The sequence below is a fragment of the Leptonychotes weddellii genome, chromosome 6 (assembly GCF_054177405.1).
Source record: "Leptonychotes weddellii isolate Sample4059 chromosome 6, ASM5417740v2, whole genome shotgun sequence".
NCBI lineage: Eukaryota > Metazoa > Chordata > Mammalia > Carnivora > Phocidae > Leptonychotes > Leptonychotes weddellii.
The window spans coordinates 114,061,590-114,083,882 of record NC_138374.1 but is presented as its reverse complement, the minus strand read 5'-3'; the positions used below and the strand labels follow the sequence as shown (position 1 = coordinate 114,083,882).

The following is a 22,293-nucleotide window of genomic DNA, read 5'->3' as shown; positions in this document are numbered from 1 at the left end:
GTTGGAGATCACTTGAGGGTAAACCATCTCAAGAAGGGTTCATGGTGACAAGTGAAGGAGAGGAATGTAGATAAAAACAGGAAGGTTAGCAAAAGGTAAAGTCTAAGATTTGCATGCCTGAAATGACTTGTACCTCTTCTCTCCTAAATCTGTAGAGCATCACTCGTAAGAGACGTTATGTGGCTTCAGTGTCCCTACATGATCGGATCTATGTAATTGGTGGCTATGATGGCCGTTCCCGCCTCAGTTCAGTGGAATGTCTAGACTATACAGCAGATGAGGATGGAGTCTGGTATTCTGTAGCCCCTATGAATGTCCGGCGAGGCCTTGCTGGAGCCACCACCCTAGGAGGTATGCTTGGTGTGCAGGGCAGTGTTTCCATTTTGTTGTGGCTGGATCAGGGTTCTTACCTCTCCTGTTATCTGGCAGGCGAGTGAAATGTGGAGGATACTGGTAAGGTTAAATATTCCTTTTTGCTTTTGGAAATACTGATGTTACTTACCAAAGCTTTTCAGTATTAATGGATATTTCAACACTGACAACAGAGTTGGTAAATCATGTTACAGTGTGCTGAGTGGAGAACTGGCACTAGTTGTGTTTTTTTCAAACTCCAGCTAATCTTTGAGGATTCCATCTGACCCCATTCTTTTTAGGTGTCTTTTTTTTTTTTTAAGATTTTATTTATTTGAGAGAGAACACATGAGAGGGGGGAGGGTCAGAGGGAGAAGCAGACTCCCTGCCGAGCAGGGAGCCCGATGTGGGACTCGATCCAGGGACTCCAGGATCATGACCTGAGCCGAAGGCAGTCGCTTAACCAACTGAGCCACCCAGGCGCAATTAGGTGTCTTTTTTTTTTTTTAAGATTTTATTTATTTGAGAGAGAGAGAGAGTGTGTGTGCGTGACTGGGGGGAGGGGCAGTGGGAGAAGCAGACTCCCTGCTGAGCAGGGAGCCCATCCCAGGGGCTCAATCCCAGGACCCTGAGATCATGACCTAAATCGAAATTAGACACTTTTTTTTTTTAAAGATTTTATTTATTTATTTTGACAGAGCGAGACGGCGAGAGAGGAAACACAAGCAGGGGGAGTGGGAGAGGGAGAAGTGGGCTTCCCGCTGAGCAGGGAGCCTGATGTGGGGCTTGATCCCAGGACCCTGGGCCGAAGGCAGACGCTTAGCAACTGAGCCACCCAGGTGCCCCTAGATGTCTTTTTTTTTTTTTTTTTTAAAGATTATTATTTTAGAGGGAGTGCACACGCTAGCAGAGGTGTTGGGGGCAGGTAGGAGCAGAGGGAGAGGATCTCCAGCAGACTCCCTGCTGAGCATGAAGCCTGACATGGAGCCCGATCCCACGATCCTCCTGAGCTCATGACCTGAGCCAAAATCAAAAGTCGGGCACTCAAAAAAAAAAAAAAAAAAGAGTTGGGCCCTCAACTGACTGAGCCACCCAGGTGCCCCATCTTTTTAGGTGTCTTAACTGTGATGTCTTCCTTATCTATACTCAGGTAATTGACTTACCCATGAAAAACACTTTGTTTTTGTTCCCAAACATTTGAAGTACTTGTGGGGAATTTGTAAAGAGAAGAGTTATTAGAAATCTCTCATCCTCTAATAGTCTGTGATTCATTCATTCTGAGCAGATATGATCTATGTATCTGGAGGCTTTGATGGAAGCAGGCGTCATACCAGTATGGAGCGATATGACCCAAACATTGACCAGTGGAGCATGCTAGGAGATATGCAAACAGCCCGGGAGGGCGCTGGACTAGTTGTGGCCAGCGGAGTGATCTACTGTCTAGGTATTCAGTCTTGGAGGCAGAGATGGGAGGGAACTTAATAGGTGGCAACCTCTGGGTGGGGATCCCTTTTTAAATGTTCATAGGCTTTTTTCAACTAAAATCATAGTCTATCCTTGTATCTTTTATGTGAGCTAGGATTATCTTTTTTGTGGAAGCAGAAAATAGGGTGTCAGATTTCTCTTTGGATTATTGAAACTCCTTTTTTTTAAAAAAAGATTTTATTTATTTATTTGACAGAGAGAGAGACAGGAGAGAGGGAACACAAGCAGGGGGAGTGGGAGAGGGAGAAGCAGGCCTCCCGCGGAGCAGGGAGCCTGGTGCAGAGCTTGATCCCAGGACCCTGGGATCATGGCCTGAACCGAAGGCAGATGCCCAACGACTGAGCCACCCAGGCGCCCCTGGATTATTGAAACTCTTAAGAACTGAAACTAAAAGAATTAGTTGAAACACTCAGAGAAAGGCAGCCTGGGAATGGGCATGAGGATTTCCCATTCTTTCTGAAATGGTCTCTACTTTTTCAGGAGGATATGATGGCCTGAATATCTTAAATTCAGTTGAGAAATATGATCCCCACACAGGACACTGGACTAATGTTACACCAATGGCCACCAAGCGCTCTGGTAAGTCATATCTAAGGGAGAGGACAGTAGACCATGCTGACAAATCTTTATATGTGCAGTGGTGCTGCAGTCAAAAATAGGGGATCAACAAATCAGAGTTGTAGTTCTTTCTTCACTGAACACTTACAGTAAAAGGAGTGAGGTTCCATTTTCCTCTTTGCTTGTCTTTTCTCTAAATACAGTGATAATAAAGACAACTAGATTATTCTAGGCCTGTCTGGCCCTAGTCCACATCCCTCAGCTACCTTAGAATTCAGCTAGCCATCAGTGATCATGTTTTGTTTATCAAATTCTGATCCTAAGCTTAGTAGTATTCACTTGCTATGCCCTTTTTTCCCCCAGGTGCAGGAGTAGCCCTGCTGAATGACCATATTTATGTGGTGGGGGGATTTGATGGTACAGCCCATCTTTCTTCTGTTGAAGCATACAACATTCGCACCGATTCCTGGACAACTGTCACTAGTATGACCACTCCACGATGCTATGTAGGGGCCACGGTGCTTCGGGGGAGACTTTATGCTATTGCAGGGTAAGGATTTGGAAGCCACACTAGAGTCATCATGCATCCAGGACCACATGGTCCAATCGGAAGGATCAAGACCGCCTTCGGGTCGGGGGAGACACCTCCAGTGGCAACCTTTAATGTAGGGACTGTATGGAAAGGAATAGAAAGTTCATTTTCTTCTTTTGCTTCTTCCCCACTCAGATATGATGGGAATTCCCTGCTGAGTAGCATTGAGTGCTATGACCCTATCATCGACAACTGGGAAGTAGTGACATCCATGGGAACCCAGCGCTGTGATGCTGGCGTGTGTGTTCTTCGAGAGAAGTGACCATTGTTGGAGCACCATCCAGGGCTAGTGACCAGTCCACGGGACAGTTTACGGGAGAGTCAAGGATCCTTTCCAGAATATCTATTTCTCACTGTGCGCACAGGGTGATTACAAGCACTGCTGCAGTGATGACTGTACTTATTTGATACACACTGCGCCTTGCGCTGGTGGTTGTCCCTGAGGAGGGTGGGTAATAGACACTCAGGGGAAGCCCGTGCACACTGAATGGATCTGAGAGGCCAGATCACCTCTCCTCCTGGTCTAGAGAGCACTCTCACGTGCTCAGGAGAATCTGTCTGTTGTGCCTCATGTATTGCAGAGAAGGAAGGTGAGTGTGACCTACTAGATGTGGGCGGTATCCGGCGTAGATGATTGGAAGGATATGAACTTGAGTCAGCTGGGTAAAATCCAAGTCTCGTTTTCCAGGAATATCTTTCCTAGTCTACAGTAGCTAGGGGCAACACAGTTCCATTCAGGAGGATAACAAAGGGAAAAGCCCCCTGTCAAAATTTGGGGGGGCTTGGGGAGAGACCTGGCACTCCCTTAAGGGACAGGGTTGGTATATCAGAACTGGGTTTAGAGTAAGGGAAGTCAACGGAATTTGATGGAATTTGAGTGAACCTAGAACACCACTGAAGTATAACCTGGAGGACTTAAAGGGTGTATTATTGGAAGGATCTTTTTATTTCCCCATGGTCTTTCTGAACTAGAATGGTGCGCATCTTGGCACCGGAGACTGACAGAATAAGAGTGAACAGATGTTGGGCTGAGCAGACATGGAATAAATGTGGGAGTTCCATATGCCTGGGAACAAACTAGAAGTACCTGTGATTTTACAGTCGTCTTATTTCCTGCCAGGGCTCACCTATCCATGGCATGGTTTGCCTTGAGTGGGTGAGACACTATCTTTCTGTGTTGAATCAAATACTACTATACTATTATACTTCATTACTATTTATTTGGGGATGGGGTGGGGGTGGCAGCAGCCTAAAAGGGCAGCTACCTGATTACTGCCCCATTCTGTTAAGGGCACCCTTCTGCTGAGGAGTGCTTATTACTGCTGTGTTTGGTACAATTAATCCTTTTCCTACTATAAGTTTCCCTCACCTGTCCTTAGAGTGGATTTTATTCATCCCAGGACAGAATAATCAAGGACAACCAAAATCCTTTTGTTCCAGTACTTGCTGTCGCCATTTCTGAGCCACCATTCAAGGTTCCCCTGTGTTTTGGAGTGAAATTCTTGGTTTTGTGGGGTATTGGGAGTGTTGGGGATGTGATAACCTAAACAAGGATGCACTTTCCCTTTATTCCAAAATTTCATTTTTTCCTCTTTCCCTGAGTTGTATTGACCTCAAGAGTTCATTTCCTTTGTATTTTTTTAAGAAAATATTAAAAATCAATTGTCTCAAATGCCTTTAAGAGAGTTTATGGCTGACCACTGTCTTGCAGATATTTGGGGAGAGCAGGCCTAGCAATCAGCTGTATGTCCTGTCTCTCCTCCCCGTTCACCTTATGTGTTCGCCAACTAGCTGTACTAGACATAGGTAAGAGGTAGCCCCTTTACCCTTGCGGAGATTCTCATCAGTAAAATATTTATATAAAATTGCATATTTATTGACTCCTTTCACACTTGGAGTTTACTTGAACGCCAAATAGAATAAAGACTCAATCTTCAGCTCATTTAATACTCACTTGACTTTTAGGGTTTTAGTCACTCCAGTCCTATTTCTTTTTGCTTAGATTTATACAAACAACTATGCAGAAGGCCTGCAAAACTGCAAAAAATCCTGTATTTCCAGAGCAAAGGGATGGGGGAGGCCAAGGGGAAGTTATTTTCTCTAAAGGAGCCTGCCAACTTTTCCTCAGCAGATGAATTGTACCTGCTGATCAAACCACAGCTATGAAACATGTGACTCATCCTATCAGGAAGAGATGCAGGGGAGGCAGAGAAGTGGGGAGTAAAGAACTGATGGTTATCTTTACTGCTGATTTTTCCGAGTTTCAGACCAAATTCCCAAATAGTTCTTCATATGGCAGCCACAACTGAATATTCTGCAGAAAACTGAAACTCTTTGCTCTCTTTCCACTCTTGCCAGTCTTACACACTTTGCTCATGCACATACACAGAGGTACCCCTAATTTGGGGGTTCCTCTTGTTTTTCTATCTCTCTTAGATGGCAGCCAGCCACTTAGTTATCCAGTTTCAGAGATCTGTCATTTATTTATCTTGTGTCATCCCCATTACAATACAGACATCCAATTCATTTCTACGTTCTACATGATTTTATCTTTAAAAGTTCCAAATACATTCCTATATTTGTATTCCCTCCATTACCACATAGTTCAGGCCTGTCTTGCCCAGACTCATGGAGTAATAGCTTCCTGATAGCTTTACCTCTACTCTTCCTTCTTCTAGTCTAGCCCCTCCATTTTGTCATCAGTGTTCTTCTGAAAGTACAAGTAGGATCATTACAATACCTAATATACAGCAAATATTCAGTGAATATCAAAGTTATTTCTGGCCTAAAATTCTATAGATTTCCATTGCCCATATTATAAAGTTCAAATTCCGTCGCATGACTTTAGACCCATGGTGCTCTGGGCCCACTCTACCATTCTGATCTTACCACCCTCTACTATTCTCTCTTAGCTTAGGTATAATGTGTTGTGGACTACTAACCATTCTTAAATTTGTTCTCACTGTTGTTCAGGTATTCCACTGTTCTTCTATCTGAAATAATCCTGCTTTTCGGACAAAATCCTAGTCACACTCTGATGCCTAATTCAGATGTCACCTAGTTAAAGCTTCTTCTGACTCTCCAGCTGGGGATTATTCCCTAATCCTGGCTTCCATTTATCTTTGTTCCCATGATTGTCTTTATCATATGTCATTGGTTTGGGGTATGTCTTCCTGTTTAGACTGTGCTCTCAAATATAGGGTGCCTATTATCATTGTATCCTCAGGGTTTAGTTATATTACAGAATGACTCACTAAATGTTGAATTACTGAAGGACAAAGAGGAAAAAGAAAAACAGATGGGGGTGGTGAGTAGATTAGACATTACCTAATCAAGTAGCTTAGTTCCCCTTCGTATTCTCCTTCCCTTGCCACTTCAGGATATCCGTGGCCTGATACACTAGAACTGATAAGCTAGAGATCTATGGAAATGGAATGGGAAAGTATAGTGTAATGACCCCAAGAGCAGTGGCTTTAAAGCCATGCCTGGATCTATGGACCCTGGAAAGTAACCTTTCTGATTTTCCCTTCCTCAGTTGTGCACTGGGAGTAATTAGTGACAACCCCATAAGGAAATCGTGATGATTCAATAGGTTTGTTTCTAAAGCATTTCAACACGGTGTTTTGCCATAGTAAATGGTCACTATGATCAGAACAGAGACCAGCAAGTAAAGTTTCCAGGCATCTTTTTCCAACACCAAAAAGGTCCATGTCCCTCTAAGTAGTCTCTTACTGAAGAAACTAATGTTGATAAAACTTGCTGATGTGTAGTGTAACCCAGATTCCCTTCACATTGCCTCCAGAAACGTCCCCGTTCGTTTAAAAGACTAAATTCAAATCTCAGTAAACTAAAAGGTATGGTCAACTTTCGTGAATTATCTACCCGGGTTTTACTCAGTAGTAAGGGAAGGCCAGTGACCAGGTGAGTATGAAGACAGGATTTGTCACGTCCCAGGAAGTGAGTGACCCTGTCACAAAGCCAGCGGACACCTAACCACTCAGGTTAAGCAATGAATGAGGCGCTTGCGCAGTAGAATCCAGAGCGGGGGAAGCGGACGCTTGCGCAGAGGGGGAGTGACCGCGCGCTCCCCGCCCCGTCTCTGAAAGCCGCGCCAGCGCAGTTCCGAGAAGATCCCGCAGAGACAGCGCCTGCGCGGTCGTGGCCGAGGAAGCTGTGGCGGTAGCGGCGATGGAACCAGTCGAGCCGCTGAACGACTTAGTGTCAGCCGAGGGCCGAAACCGGAAGGCGGTGCTGTGCCAACGCTGTGGCTCCCGGGTGCTGCAGCCAGGGACCGCTCTCTTCTCCCGCCGACAGGTAGGGAGGCAGGTTGGAGGCGGCTCTCACCCGCACGCCTTCACAGGGGGCCGCGGCGGCTGGAGTCCGGGTCCCCGCGCGCGTTTCCGGAGACCGCGCCCCTCGTCGCGGCCCGGCTCCGCCCGAAGCTGCCCGCGCCGGAGTTGCGCGGCCGGAGCGCAGCCCGGGGCCGGTCTCCCGGGCGGGCCGGACCTCCGGCCCTAGCCCCGCGCTAGGTGTGGACGCTGCTGCTCCGCGTGCGGTGCAGGACTGAGCCGAGCCCGCCGGCTTCCGAGGGCCCCGCGCCCCGGGACGCCCGCAGCTCTTGCAGCTGCACGCTGCGGAGCGGCCCGATGGCGCCCGTGTACCTGGACTCGCGGCCCGCATCACACCGCACCCGCCGGTCTCCCTTCTGTCGGGCGCCTCTCCGCCCCAGAAGGAGCTCCAGAAACAACTTTGGTGTAGGGGATGTGACAGATGACTCCCGTAACCTACACGCTTTACCAAGGTGCTGGGTGGAACGCAGTTTCTCAAACGAATCCTGTTTCAAATGGGATGGACACATCAAGTCCTGAAAATCAATTTTGAAGGAAGATTTAATTTCTATTCTAATCTTTTCTTCAAGTTACAGATTTTAATCTCCTTCATACATCACCCCAAAGGGGAAAGTTGAGAACAATTTTTTATTTTGGTAAATTTTTATTGAGATGTAACATACCCACAGGAAAGTGTAAAGTATAATCTCATTTCAGCTATGTGCATAGCCTATCACTCAAAATTGTCCCTAAAAATACGCTCTGCCCTCATGACCTATCACATTGAGAGTTAGGTTTCAACATAAGAATTTGGGGGGAAACACATTCAGTCTATAACAGGGTGCTGCTGGCACCTAGTAGGTAGAAGCCAGGAATGCTGCAAGGCATCCTGCAAAGCAGAAGACACCAACCCCCACTCCCCCTGGCCCCACAACAAAGAATTCTCCATCCCAGAATGTCAGTAGTACCAAGATTGAGAAACCATGGCCTAAAGACTACAAAGCACATTCACATCTATAATCTCAGTTGATCTTACGATATTGTTAGTATTTGCTGTTTATAGCACTAGCCTATGAGGTCCTGTATCCTGTCCACCTGTGTATCTCCTACACTTAAGACTGTGCACATAAGTAAGATCTTAATAGATACTTAGATTTAAATAAATTAGTGAACAAAAGCTATTAGCCCAGTGTAAATAATGGGTTAGCATGGTGAGAATGGATTAGTAGGTCACTGTTGGTACAGCATGTGTTCTTTGTAAGCCCTATAACTTTTTTTTTTAAGATTTTATTTATTTGACACAGAGGTTGGGGGAGAGCAAGCACAAGCAGGGGGAGCGGCAGGCAGAGGGAGAAGCAGGCTCCCTGCTGAGCAAGGAGCCCGCTGTGGGGCTCAGTCCCAGGACCCTGGGATCACGACCCAAGCTGAAGGCAGCCGCTTAACCGACTGAGCCACCCAAGTGCCCCTATAACTGGTTTGGTTTTACATATAAAATGTTCATACCCTTGAACTTGGTACTTCTTGAAATCTTATCTAAAGTTGATGACAGAGGAAATTATAATGAAGCTGAATAGAGATGGAGGGAACAGCAGTGTGATGTTTCAGTTGTTAGAAAAAGCATTGGTGTGTTTAAAGAACTGAAAAGTTCAACTTGGCCAGAACACAGGATGTAATAAAACTGGCAAGAAACAAGGCCAGATGGAGTTAAGGTGATTGGAATAGAGGAGGTGAGGGAGCTCTGGGGATGACTCATCCCCTTGGGGGGTAGAAGCTCACAAGTGGGGGTAGGATGTGGAATCACAAAGGAGACTGAGCCAGGTGCCAGTCAGCTGTGGATAGTGCAGAGTGACCAGGCCACCTCAGATGACAGTGAGGGGTCACCAGATGGCAGAAACCTTAAAGGAGCAGAGGTGGATGTGAGGATGTAGGAGTAATAATTTGGAAGCAAGGAGAGCACTGGTTCCCGTTCCCGATCCTGAAGTAGGTGGAGTGTCAGAGAATGGGCAGCACTGGTGTCCTCAGCAAAGAGCCTTACTTCCCCATGAAGACAAAGAGGAAAGGGGAACCCTCACCAAAGTTTGAGAATGTAGGAAACAGTGATGATGTTATCATAGAAGAGAGTAATTTGCTGTTTTACATTTTTTGGAGGGAGAGATTCATGGCAGGAGTGGGCAGTGGAAGATTAACTCATAGGAGAGAGAAAGTATAGAGCGGTGTTTGGTGAAGAATATGAGAGCAGAGGACCTGAGGGCACACCCAAGAGCACTTTCTTCTGAGGCAAAACATGTCCTTAATCTTCGACCCAGCCAGTACACTGTGGGACCTCTATCCCAGGGAAGTGAAAACTTACGTTCACACAAACACCTGTTCATTGCACCTTTATTCATACTGTCCCCCAACTGGAAACAGCCCAGGTGTCCTTCAACAGGGGAATGACTAAACAGACCGTGGTACAGCCGTCCACTGGAATGAACTACAGTGGAGTGAGCTACTGATACATACAACTTGGACGGATCTCCAGGGAATTATGCTGAGTGACAAAAGCCAGTCCCCAAATATTACATACTGTATGATTCCATTTCTGTGCCGTTTTTGAGTTTTAGAAACGGAGAGCAGATGAGTGATTGCCGGGGCTAGGAACTGGGGGCTGGGCGCTTTGGTAAGTGTGGTTATAAAAGTGACGTGAGGGATCCTCCTGGTGGTGGAACTGTTCAGTGTCTTGACTGTGATGGTGTGGTGGTGGATACATGAACTTACTCGGGGTAAAATTGACAGAACTGTATACACACACATTACACACAGAAATGAGTCCAAGTAAACTGGGGAAATCTGAATAAAATCAATGGAGTGTATCAGTGTTGATGTCCTGTTTGTGATATTATACTCTGGATTTGCAAAATATTACCATCGGGGAAAACTCTATTACCAAACACAGGGTACCTGGAATTTCTGTATTGTTTCTTAATATAGAACTAATTCATATATTATTATGTATTATTTCTTCACTACATGTGAACCTACAGTTACCTCAATAAAACTTTAAAACTGGGGCGCCTGGGTGGCTCAGTCGTTAAGCAAATAAAATCTTAAAAAAAAAAAACAACTTTAAAACTGATTAAACATTTTATTTATTTATTTTTAAAGATTTTATTTATGGGGCGCCTGGGTGGCTCAGTCGTTAAGCGTCTGCCTTCGGCTCAGGTCATGATCCCAGGATCCTGGGATCGAGCCCCGCATCGGGCTCCCTGCTCCGCGGGAAGCCTGCTTCTCCCTTTCCCACTCCCCCTGCTCGTGTTCCCTCTCTCTCTGTGTCTCTCTCTGTCAAATAAATAAATAAAATTAAAAAAAAAAAAAGATTTTATTTATTTGACAGAGACACAGCGAGAGAGGAAACACGAGCAGGGGGAGTGGAAGAGAGAGAAGCAGGCTCCCCACAGAGCAGGGAGCCCGATGCTGGGCTCGATCCCAGGACCCTGGGATCATGACCTGAGCCGAAGGCAAACGCTCAACGAATGAGCCACCCAGGCACCCCTGATTAAACATTTTAAAAATCAGGACATTATGCTAAGTGAAATAAGCTAGTCACCAAAAGACAAATACTGTATGATTCCACTCATATGAGGTACCAAGTGTAGTCAGATTCATAGAGAAAGAAAGCATAATGGTGGTTGCAATGGACTGGAAAATGGGGAGTTAGTGTTTAATGGGAACCAAGTTTGGGAAGATGAACAAATTCTAGAGATGGATGGTGGTGATGGGGGTGATGGTTGCATCACAACATATATATATTTATTTAATGCCACTAAACCACACACTTAAAAATGACTTAAATGGTAAGTTTTAGTGGAGCCTGGGTGGGTCAGTCAGTTGAGCATGAGTCCTGATTTTGGCTCAGGTTGTGATCTCAGGGTCCTGGGATCGCTACCCCCCACCCCCCTGCCACCACATCAGCCTCCACACTCGGCAGGGAGCCTGCTTGAGGATTCTCTCTCTACCTCTCCCTCTGCCTCTTCCCCTGCTCACACACACTCTCTCTCTCTCTCAAATACAATCTTTTTTAAAAATGTTTTATGGTATGTATATATATTGGTTGATCACAAAAAATTAGGAATTAGAATGGAACATGCATTTCAACTATGTTAGGCAATATTCTAGTTTTCTATTGCTGTGTAACAAGATCACCCAAGAATGGTGACCTAAAACATTAACATTTATTTTGCTCACAATCTGGGGAGTTGACTGGACCTAGCTAGACAGTTCTCATTTGGGGTCTTTCGTGTGCAGGCAGAAGGGTTATCTGAAACGCTCTCTCCCTCACATGTCTGCCTGTGGACTGGGAAGACTCAAACACCTGAGCACCGGGACAGGCTCTGGGGGCATCTGTCCCCATGGTCTCTCCACATGGTGGCCTCAGGAGCCGTAATTCTTACATAGAAGCTGAAGGCTCCCGGAGCAAGTGGTCCCACAGAAACCGGCAAAAGTGGCCTGGCCTTTTCTAACCTAGCCTGTCACCTCCACCGCACTTGAATCATCAGGGGCTAGCACAGGGGCCTGTCCAGGCTCAGGGAGAGAGGCATGGGCTCCACCTCCTAGTGGAAGGATTGTCAAAGAATTTGTGCACGTTTTAAAACCATCACAAATACAGAAGGGAGAAAGTTTCAAAAAAGTTACCACAAGTTTGCTCTGTATTGTAACAGTTTTTATTTTCATCTATATTGTAGCATGCTTGCCAAGTTTTCTACCATGAGAATGGATTTTTACAAAGAGAAAATATTTTTAAAAGGGTGGCTAACAGTTTTGGTTTTTTTCCCCAAAGATTTTATTTATGAGATGCCTGGGTGGCTCAGTCAGTTAAGCTCTGCCTTCGGCTCAGGTCATGATCCCGGTGTCCTGGGATCGAGTCTTACATTGGGCTCCTTGCTCAGCGGGGAGCCTGCTTCTCCCTCTGCCTGCTGCTCCCCCTGCTTGTGCTCTTTCTCTCTCTCTCTGACAAATAAATAAATAATCTTTTCTAAAAAAAAAAAAAGATTTTATTTGTGGGGCGCCTGAGTGGCTCAGTCGTTAAGAGTCTGCCTTCGGCTCAGGTCATGATCCCAGGGTCCTGGGATGGAGCCCCGCATCGAGCTCCCTGCTCAGCGGAAAGCCTGCTCTCTCTCCCACTCCCCCTGCTTGTGTTCCCTCTCTCGCTGTCTCTCTGTCAAATAAATAAAATCTTAAAAAAAAAGATTTTATTTGTGAGAGAGAGCACACGAGCAGGGAGAGAGGCACAGGTAGAGGGACAAGCAGACTCCCCACTGAGCAGGGAACCTGATGCGGGGCTCTATCCCAGAACCCCAGGATCATGACCCGAAGCTAAAGGCAGATGCTTAACCAACTAAGCTATCCAGGTGCCCTTGTTAGCAGTTCTTGAAAAAGGAAAAGGAGTTCCACTAACAGTCTCACTGAGTTGGGGGTATTCTACATCTCTCTGAAGAGATGGTCCAGGATTAGGGTACTGGCTGGGGTCGTGAGCAGTTAACCCACCTGGTCAGGGATGTAACTGGCAACTTTGGCCTCCAACCAGCTAAGTTAGCAGCCTCAAATTAGATAGTAATTTTTTGATTTCCACCCCAATGTTTATCTAGAAAGCCTAATTGTATTCCAAATGTTAGATCCCAAAACTTAACCCTGCAATAGCTCTGGGCACTGCAGAGAATGGGTTGAGAGCCATACAGATACACGTACAATGTACATATATATATAAGTCTAGCCTTGTGGATCTGACTTACAGGATTTAAATAAAAATGGGAATGTTGAGAAAGAGAGGGAACAGGACCCAGTCTGACCCCTTGAATGAATGATTAATAGTATTTCCCTCAAATCACTACTCAAAAAAGAGACTGCAGAGGTGGTGTTTTGCATTATAAAAACAAAACAATACAAAAAACAGTGGGAGGGAAGCTGATGCTCCTTCCTTAGACACTTTTTAAAGGCTAATGTTTAAAAAGTCTTTGATTTTTCTCCCCTTAAAGTTTCACTTGCCTTATGTTTAGTTAAGATGATTTCACACCTACACTATAGGCCAGAAATACTTGTAGGCAATCCAGAGAGATACAGCTAGGTTTGGAATCCAGGTTTCCTGGTCCCTGAATTTTGATTCCTCTTTGCTTCTGCCTGTTCCCATTTTCACTTAGGGTAAGACAAAGCAATGGGGACTCATTTAAACATTAGATGAGGTGAAAAGGGTAACTGGAATGACAATATAAGAAGAGGAGGAACTGTCCTATTTTGTGATGTCCTCAGATGATGTCTCAGGTGACACCACATAGGGTAGTGCACAGATACCTGTTTTACTAAGCCAAGTGCTGGGCAGATGGGGAGTAGAATGTTCTGGATCAGTGCTCTTTCCTCCCTATTAGGGACAGCCACTGGCCAGAATCTGGCCCAGAGTTCAGAAGTGCAAACTCCAGGGTATTTGATACATACTAGCAGCTTTGTGATTCCCTGATAGTTGAGTTCAGGAAGAGGCTTGCTCATCCCTACCAAAGCATTTGCCTCTTTTGGACTGATGTCGGTCCAGTTTTTTTTTTAATTTAAAAAAAAAAACTGGTTTTTGCTTTTATTCTGCTTGCTAATGTCAGACTAGCACATTGAGGCCATCCTGTTTTATTAGAGTTTGGGGATGCAGTGGAAGTGTACCCTGGGGTGGAAAATAAGTGTACTGGCAGCAGCAATAATGATGAGGAGCAGAGGGGTAAGAAGCTTTGCTGGCATCGTATCTTCGAGTACGCTGGGGCAGCTAAAAGTACGTAAACTAACCTTACAGGGAAGAAATTAAAGGGTGTGTATGTGTGTGAGGCTTTGTCCTAATGATCAGGAAGGCATGTTGATTAGGGGGTACAAGGATCCTCGGGATGATATTCCAAATTCTAGAACTAGATTTTCCTTTTTTTTTTTTTTTTTAAAGATTTTATTTATTTATTTGAGAGAGAGAGAATGAGAGACAGAGAGCACTAGAGGGAAGAGGGTCAGAGGGAGAAGCAGACTCCCTGCCAAGCAGGGAGCCCGATGCGGGACTCGATCCCGGGACTCCAGGATCATGACCTGAGCCGAAGGCAGTCGCTTAACCGACTGAGCCACCCAGGCGCCCCTAGATTTTCCTTTTTAATGCTCTTTTTGTAAGATAAATCCAGCATATACGTAACACTGATAGACTAGAGCAAAGCCAGATATCCTGTATTTATTCTTTTGATAAATATTTGAGTTCCTGCTCTGTATCCGTTATTATTCTTGGCGCTGGGGTTATAGTAGTGAACAGGAAAGGTAAGCTCCTTGCTTTCTTGGCGCTTACATTCTAGTGGAGGGACACCCATGGTAAATAACTAAGCCAATAAATTAATAATTTCAGAGAATGATAAGAAAGAGGTGTGGCATAAGGAAACTTTCGGGGGTGACGAATACGCTTGTCTTCTTGCTGGGAATGGTTTATCAGTATTTGCATGGGCCAAAATGTATCAAATTGTACACTTTAAATATGTGCAGTGTATGTATCGATTACACTGCAGGAAAGGCATTTTAAAAAACAAAATACAGTGGGCAGTATGGGAATCTTACTCATTGTTTGGTCAGAGAAGGCCTCCTGAAGAGGTTGCATTTGAGCTGAATATCATGAAGGAGCCAGCTTTGCCGAGATCTGAGGGCAGAGCACACTCACCCTGTCGGAAGGAGGCAAGAAGGCCAGTGGGGCTGCAGCAGAATGACCTAGATGGAGATGAGGAACAGGCAGGGCCATACAGACCATGGTAAGGACAGCAGTGAAGCCACATGACAACAGCACGTTACCTCTTTCGTGTGTGTTAAGAATCCGGGCATGGACTAGAGGCAACAGAGAAGCCACTCAGCATTCTGGTCTATAACTTAGTGTTAGGGCTGCTCATCTCGTTTTCATTCCAAGAAACTGCCAGGGACCAATGTAAAGTATAAGCAGAATGGGGGTGATGATGTGACTGGGCCAGTCAGCCTGCGTATTCTTTGTGTTCTCTTCCCCTGCAGCTTTTCCTTCCCTCCATGAGAAAGAAGCCAGCTCTGGCTGATGGCAGCAATCCTGATGGCGATCTCCTCCAGGAGCACTGGCTGGTCGATGACATGTTCATCTTTGAGAACGTGGGCTTCACCAAGGACGTGGGCAACATCAAGTTTCTGGTGTGCGCAGACTGTGAAATCGGACCAATTGGCTGGCATTGCCTAGATGACAAGAACAGTTTCTATGTGGCCTTGGAACGGGTTTCCCATGAGTAACAGGGGAGGGGGACACAGCTCCACCCCCATCTATAAAAGCTACTCCCCTCAAGAACTGGCCTTTAACCTGGTGTAACCGCTCTGCCGCCACCTTCTCTGTACTAATGTAAATTATGAGTATCGACATGTCCGGTTGAACATGCATAGGGCTAATCCCACTTCCTTAAAGCCTCAAGTGCATGCCTCTTAAATAGCTCACTTTGTGTCCCCACATCTCCTAATCTCCCTTTTCCCCCAGTTGCAGGACACTGGAACACGTCTACAAATCTGCTCTCATCCCTGGCATCCTGCCTGGGCTCTCTGACCCTGGGCTCCCTTGTTTCTTGCTCTGTAAGAGCAGCATTCAGCCTTTTAGCCAAGATGACACATGACAGCTGATGCTCGTGCTAATAGTTCAAACTCCACATTTTTGTCTCATTCAAGAAAGCATACAAGTGTCTGAGAGTGACTTTGTTGTATGACTAACTTTATCTACAGTAATTTATTCTTTTTAAAAGTATAGCATTTACAGACTTCGGTATTTAAACTAATAAGAAACACATTACTTCGGACACACCTGTAATACCATGTTTGAGAGCCGAGTCTCTAGGTTTATAGTGACTTTTTATTGTGAAGATGAATATATCCCCTTTTCCCTTCAAATCTTGCCGTGGTTTCTCTTTACATTAGAAGTAGGTTGAGAATCAGATTTTCAGCCCTATCTGGCAGCCACCCCAGGAAAACTCAGCCCTGGTTTCGACTCAGAGTGGAGGGTATGGGAAATAGGAGGGACAGACCTTTGCCACGTTATACATGACTTTACAGGTTTGTCTTATCTGCGCAAGTAACTCTTCCTTTGTTCTTAGGAGAGACTTCTCTAATGGATGGTGTCATCATTTACTGAACCTACTAAGCATGGTCCTCAGAGTTGTGGTTCAATGGGAATCCCTGTACCAACCCAGAACACAAACTTTCTGTCCAAATGCCACTATCTCTATCGCTGTGGGGTTGCTCTAACAGTTCAATGTTAGCAAACTTATTAACCTTTCAGTATGATTGTCACTTGTTCTCTCATTTCTCTTCTGAAGTGACTCAACATCTTAGGAATCTCTATGAACAGGTCTCAGGTGTCCTCCCATAAGCCCTACCTCGAAGATTGAGGAGACCCTGAAATTGAAATAAGGACTAAATAGAAATCCTACAATCTACAGCCCATCCTTCTGTATCTATTTTCTGCTTGCTTCTACCTTCTTTCTCCCCAGAACTTTTCTAAGGGTTCCCCAACTAAAGTGTAGGCCTTGGACATGGTTTTGCAACCAACCTACTCTAGAAAGGTGGCTTCCTTCCCCAGTCATAGCCTCGGTGAGCTCTAGCTGAAAATGAGAGAACTGTTCTCTAGACGGTCAAATGTCCATGATTATGGCATTTGTAGAAAAACAACTGTGAGAATTATCCACTCAGGTCAGAAGGAACAAAACCAAGTAGATGCCTCTAGGGGCATGTGGCCCCTCCTATCACAAGCCAAAACGTGCACAAAGCATTTTTTTTAAATTAGACTTTGACTTTTTTTTCCTTTTTTAATCACAGAATAGTACACATTCATTGCAGATAAATACAAAAATGGGTATAAACATTTTTTTAATCATTCATTTCCACCATCCAGAGACTGCCTCTGGTGATGTGGTGAAACTCCAGTTCTCAGTGTTTTTCTGTATGTATATATAAACATATATGGTTTTTAAAAATAAATACTATATCATACTGTGCTCTTTTATAACTTGCTTTTTCCATTTGACAACATACTGACTTCCCATGTTAACAGATAACCATCTATGGACACCCTTGTTTTTAGTATTCCATTGTATTTCTGTATTATAATTTATTTAAACAATCTACTGTTAGATTGTCTCCAGTTTCTTAGAAACAATGTGATGGAACGTGCAACTTTATAGTTAAATCTGTATACACATTCTCAATTATTTCCTACGTTATTAGAAGTAGAATTGCAGGGTATGCATGTTTTCATGGCTTTGCTCTATTGACACATATTCTTCAGAAACAGCTGTGCTAATTCACCTCCTCCAGCAGTGTAGAAGAGCACTCGTTTCTCTGAAACCTTCCTAACACTGGGTATTTATTATCATTAAAAGACTATTTTGCCACTTTAATAGAAAAAGTATCTCACTGTTTTAATTTGCATTTATTTTGTTTAATGAAATTTTTATACACTTATTGGTCATTTGTATTTTTTTTTTAAAGAACTGCCAAACATTGTTGCCCCAATAGCCAAAAATATCAAGTTGTTATTCTGCCTTTGCAGTTTAATTTGAAATAAAGGCATTTAAACAGTAGAAGTTAGATTCCTGTATGTCCTTGGGAAGAATATGCAATTTGAAAAAGCAGAGGAGAGCAGAAACCTGAACCTTAGGGTTTCTCTTGAGGTCTTCCAACGAATTAATCATTTAGTGTCTGCTATAAAATGAGGATGTCACCTCTTTGTTCCCCTTACACATAATAGGCTCTCAATAAAGACTTGTGAAATCATTAACTGCTTTGTCATAGGTATAAAGAAGTAGCCCATGAGTATAGAAACCTGCTGCTATGAGTACAGAAACCTGCAGTTGCTGTTAGGGAGAGCAATTGATTTTTCCAAGGCCTCACTGTTTCTACAAAATTCTTTTTAACACAGAATCAGAGGTGGACAGCAGTGTACTGACATTTTACATATTGTTACTATGCCATGTGTGACCCTGCTCAAGTAACTCCAATGTGTAACCAATGAGAACTTCTGTTCCTGATAATGGTGGATAGGTAATTTTGGATGACCATCCCACTGAGGGCAACTAGAAAGGCTGGACAAAAGATTTTAAAAATCCAAAGGCATCAGAGAGCTAATGTGTTTAAAGAATTACTGGACCAGGACCACTGAGAAGATTGAGGCCCTGAGAAGTGGGCCCAGTATTACAGGCCACTCTTCTGTTGGGGGCATTTGCAATGTGGAGCGGGGCAGGTCAGAGGCTGGTGGGTGACTGTGACAGCCTTCCAGAAGTAGGGGTCTGGGCCTGTCAGAGAGTGGTAGACCTGGTAAGTGTTTGTCACATTGGGTTGAGGCGCTTGGTCTTTTGCACCCCAAGAATAGGGGTGAGCCAGAAGTAGGAATAGAAAGGCTCTCTTAGGGGATTGCAGCTTGGCTTCCAATGATATCAGTCCTTGAAATTAGATTAAGTTGATCCCAAAGTGGCAATTTCCCCAAACCCTTGGCATAAGCAAACAAAAACGCACTCTGGAGAAAAATGTCATCATCCTAAACTTTGACTTATTTCTTTTCTTTTTTTTTTTTTTTTAAGGTTTTATTTATTTATTTGACAGAGACAGAGATAGCGAGAGCAGGAACACAAGCAGGGAGAGTGGGAGAGGGAGAAGCAGGCTTCCCGCTGAGCAAGGAGCCTGATGTGAGGCTCGGTCCCAGGACCCTGGGATCATGACTGGAGTCGAAGGCAGATGCTTAACTGACTGAGCCACCCAGGCGTCCCTAAAATGAATTATATTTCTGATGCAGTGAATAATAGTGAGTTAGAGGTTAGGTACTGCACTGTTTTTTTTTTTCTCCAAAGCTTTTTGATAAAGACCATGAAAACAGATGTGGTACAGGATCATGCACAGAGTACATCTATGTGGTCATGACCACGTCTAAGTCTTCATAGGGTAAGAAAATAAAGGTGTTAACTTCAGTATTGTGAATCTTTCCATTGTGACCAAGGTGTTCTTGTGTTTGGAGAATTAAATTCCTGGAATATGTCTAAATGTGTTTAAATGTCAGAATTTAAGGTTAAGTGAGATTAGTATCCACTAAATTCACTCAAATCTATTGAAACTTAGAATTCATTTAGCCTTGGGGCGCCTGGGTGGCTCAGTCAGTTAAGCGTCTGCCTTCGGCTCAGGTCATAATCCCAGGGTCCTGGGATCGAGCCCCGCATCGGGCTCTCTGCTCGGCAGGAAGCCTGCGTCTCCCTCTCCCCCTGCTTGTGTTCCTGCTCTCGCTATCTCTCTCTCTCTAATAAATAAATAAAATCTTTAAAAAAAAAAAAAAAAGAATTCATTTAGCCTTGTATAGAAACAATGTATTATCCATGATGAGTAATTAGTAGCCTGTGACACAAAACTACGTGTACCCAAAGCACAATATTACAATCAATGGTTCTAATTTCTTCATGTCAGGAACAAGTCCTCTGCTACAATTAGAGCAGGGTCCCTCCAAAATCCAGACCTGGTGACCCCAGACATCCTATTTCAGATTGGGGGCCAGGATGAACCATGACCTGCGGGGACTGGTGAGGAGACAGAATGTGGGCTAGGAACACTTATGGTCCTAAGGAAGTGAGGGGAGAGTGATCAACTCCCATAAGTTTATACATCCCTTCCCTACTTTGTCCTAAATGGATTCTGGTATGAGATGCGAAATAGGGATTGGGTGGAAAGGATGTTCCATCCTAGGGAGCAGTTGCCCCAGTCACAGGGTAGATGAATTTCAAGATAAGACAATGGGGGGGGGGGAGTGAGCTCATGGACACACCCAACTTTGGCAACTTTGCTAGAGTGACCATCAGTTGTTAAATAATTCAGTCATTTGAAAACCAGGCACTACCTCTACAATGTTGGCACTGACTCAAGAATGAATAGCTCAGATATGGCCCTGGTGTCTCCCTGTCTACCTTGATTCTTCACCAGTGGATGAACAGGATATTCTTGTTCCCACAAAGCCTCTCCATCTTCTTTGTCCCTCCCTCGCCCAGTCGGACTGTGGTTGTCCTTTCAATTCAGTGTTATTTGATTCTTTATGGCAAGGCAGGATAGGGAGCAAGTACCTACAGAGAAAGGATGCAGACTTATCAGGAATCTTTAGATAGCCTGAAACCTAGAGGTAACTATGACCTTTCCCTCCGAACTTTGGAATATCTTAAATTCCCGAAGAACTGTGTGAAAATGGCACATCTGCAATGGCACTAAGCTTGAGATCAGTGGAGTGCTATAGAGAAAAAGATGATGAAAGTTAGAAAAAGAATCTAAGCTTTGCAGCCGTCTAGATGATAGAAATAAATCCAAACACCTTATAAGAGAACTAATATTAACTTGTGCTCTATAAAGAAGCATATCGTCGAGGGAGGTTGGTTTGTGTCATTTCCACAAATAACACAGGATTATTGTTGCAAATATAGTTTTTTGGGGGTAGAGCCCACTCACTCTATTCACTAAAGAAACGGAAGGACATTTTGAACTGGCAGACGCTACCAGCTGGTGGGCTGAATGCCTAACAGGACCAGGCAAGGAAGAGATGATGGTGTTGAGTTTATGGCTTTTTGAGTTTATGGCCAGATAGCTTCATTTTAATCACTGATATGCCCATATTCAGTAAGATGTAACATTTGAGTTGTTTTGCTTGGGCCTGTGACAATGAATAACCACATCTTAGCTTTGTATATACAAGGGTTTTCAAAGTACTTATTTGAATGTTCACCCACGCTCTCTCACCTTATCCCTTGACCAGAGATAACCACTTTAAAGCTGGCAGCCTCGTAAAACACAAGGGTTGAGATCAAAGAACACTCTTCAGAGTCTGAAGTTAACCTTTGCACCCTGAATTTAAACCACCAAGCCACCTAGACAAGCATTTAGTTTCAAAATATTTCAGAATACTTTTGAATAACATGTCTAGAGTCTTGTGGAAAAACAGGTGCAAGAATCCAGGGGGCAGCTGATCTGATGTCACATTGGTGAGTGACACAGTAACTTTGAGTCTTCCTGGGTTGTATCAACAGAAAGTCATTATAGATTTTCCTAAAGCAACAATTCAAATCTCCAGGCCTGACTGGCATAATCTGGGTGCAGTCACCTTTCCAATGGGAAGTGAGAACAGGAGATGACAGATGCTTTGGATTCCTCTGGAATGTGCTGAACAAATACTAAGGTAATCATTGTGGGGTGTCCAGTCATTTGATAAAACCAAATGCCAATTAACCCTCCCAAACTAGGAAATGGGCTAATTTGTTTTGCTTAGGTATTTAGAAGTAAAACCTCATCTCAGCTAAGAAACCACAACCGGAAAAAAAAAAAATACACAGGTAACATCTATGAACTGCCGAAAATACTGCTTAGCACATCACTCTTCTAGTCAAGAGTCCACAAAGGAGCCCCATAGCCAGTGGAATTGTGTGCAAACTCTTCAAAGTAACATCTGTGTTCACCCTACAAGTCCTCTTCAATCTGCTTTAGCCAGCCTGGACTCCTTGCTCTCTTGCAATCGGAGTCACCTGATCTGAAGCTCTTGCCGCAGTCAAAGGGAGGTAAATTTCAATTACCCGCGCCTGGAATGCTCTCTCCCACACCTGCCTGCCCCCCTCCCCCACCCAAGCCGCATTTTTGTTCCTCCCCAGACACTCCCAGTACCTGGTTCTCATCACAGCATCTTTCCTTCTCTAGCGGTTGCTGATTTCAAGTCTGCGCCACCGTCCAAGGTTTATGCACTTTTCGAACTAGGTCCGCCATGTTACCCGTATAATGAGCTAAGGCAACAACGGAACAATGGTGTTTCTCCAAAGCTCCAACCTCTCAGACCTGGCACACCTCCAACAGAGGGCAAAGACGGTCGAGCGGACCTGGAGGGCTCGGACCCCGGAGGCTTTCCCTCCGTTTGGCTTTACAAACTGCCCAATGACCGGCTACGGC

At 44.5% G+C, this 22,293-nt stretch overlaps 2 protein-coding genes and 1 long non-coding RNA gene across 6 annotated transcripts in view; 2 read left to right on the top strand and 1 right to left on the bottom strand.

The window, feature by feature from the left end:
- KLHL12 (kelch like family member 12) overlaps positions 1-4,658 on the top strand; it is a 31,721-nt gene extending 27,063 nt beyond the window's left edge. The window contains exons 8-12 of one of the 2 annotated variants that reach the window (XM_006743057.3): positions 156-351; positions 1,637-1,795; positions 2,317-2,415; positions 2,758-2,944; positions 3,122-4,658. In XM_006743057.3, coding sequence (XP_006743120.1) covers positions 156-351; positions 1,637-1,795; positions 2,317-2,415; positions 2,758-2,944; positions 3,122-3,248 — 768 coding nt within the window. In that variant the 3' untranslated portion in view covers positions 3,249-4,658. The remainder of the gene's footprint in view (positions 1-155; positions 352-1,636; positions 1,796-2,316; positions 2,416-2,757; positions 2,945-3,121) is intronic. The other variant, XM_031038911.2, reaches the window with a different exon arrangement.
- A 168-nt stretch (positions 4,659-4,826) lies between these two features.
- Positions 4,827-22,270, bottom strand: LOC145722342 (uncharacterized). 3 transcript variants are annotated; one of them, XR_014146549.1, is made up of 4 exons: positions 22,015-22,270; positions 15,008-15,537; positions 5,929-7,850; positions 4,827-5,559 (listed from the first exon to the last, which is right to left on the bottom strand). It is a non-coding gene; the product is annotated as an uncharacterized LOC145722342 (long non-coding RNA). The 3 variants fall into 3 exon arrangements; XR_014146551.1 differs by having other exon boundaries at positions 15,136-15,537; XR_014146550.1 differs by lacking the exons at positions 4,827-5,559; positions 5,929-7,850 and having other exon boundaries at positions 14,234-15,537; positions 22,015-22,239.
- On the top strand, positions 7,131-17,336 carry RABIF (RAB interacting factor). The gene is made up of 2 exons (XM_006743058.3): positions 7,131-7,300; positions 15,346-17,336. Exons 1-2 carry the CDS (start codon positions 7,175-7,177, stop codon positions 15,589-15,591), a joined length of 372 nt encoding a protein of 123 aa, XP_006743121.1. The 5' UTR covers positions 7,131-7,174; the 3' UTR covers positions 15,592-17,336.
- Positions 22,271-22,293: the final 23 nt, after the last annotated feature.